Source organism: Microtus ochrogaster, unplaced genomic scaffold (assembly GCF_000317375.1).
Source record: "Microtus ochrogaster isolate Prairie Vole_2 unplaced genomic scaffold, MicOch1.0 UNK87, whole genome shotgun sequence".
In the NCBI taxonomy this organism is placed as follows: domain Eukaryota; kingdom Metazoa; phylum Chordata; class Mammalia; order Rodentia; family Cricetidae; genus Microtus; species Microtus ochrogaster.
Window position 1 is genome coordinate 1,603,571 of NW_004949185.1, and position 517 is coordinate 1,604,087.

A 517-nucleotide genomic window follows, 5' to 3' on the forward strand; every position below is an offset into this window, starting at 1 on the left:
CCCTCCCCGCAGAGCCCGTTTCCCTCCCGACCCCGCACTCACCCGCGCGGGTCTGGGTCGGGGCCAGGGCGGCCGCCAGCAGCAGGAGCAGCGTGTGCGGCGCCATCGCTCTCATCTGGGATCCGAGGCGACTGTGAGTTCCGCGGTCTGCGTGGACTTTATAACCGGTGACCGCGGCGACGCTGGTTGGTTCCCCGGGATCTCGTCACCCAATAGAAGTCAGAACCGCTGAGTTGTCATCAGTGTCCGGGCAGAAGGACCCGACCCAGGTTAGGAGCTGGAGAAGTGAAACTGGGGACAGGGGAATCCCCAGCCCTGGGCTTCCCCACCCAGGCCTCACCGCCTGGGGACTAAGACTTTGTCTGATCCCTGTGCTGCGGGATGGAGCGCTGGGTGTCAAGGCGTCTCTGAGCCGCTTGAGGCCAACTGCTCCTCAGGTTCGTCATGGTGAAACCTAAGAGCATGAAGTTTCCAGGTGAAATACACACAGCACTTAAAATGAATGTTCACGGAAACA

The 517-nt window shown here is 61.5% G+C and overlaps 1 protein-coding gene across 1 annotated transcript in view; it reads right to left on the minus strand.

Annotated features, from left to right (window-relative positions):
* The window catches only part of LOC101994656 (RT1 class I histocompatibility antigen, AA alpha chain-like), a 629,094-nt gene extending 628,956 nt beyond the window's left edge, over positions 1-138 (minus strand). The window contains exon 1 of the mRNA XM_026777850.1: positions 43-138. Coding sequence (XP_026633651.1) covers positions 43-115 — 73 coding nt within the window. The 5' untranslated portion in view covers positions 116-138. The remainder of the gene's footprint in view (positions 1-42) is intronic.
* Between the last annotated feature and the right edge of the window lie 379 nt (positions 139-517).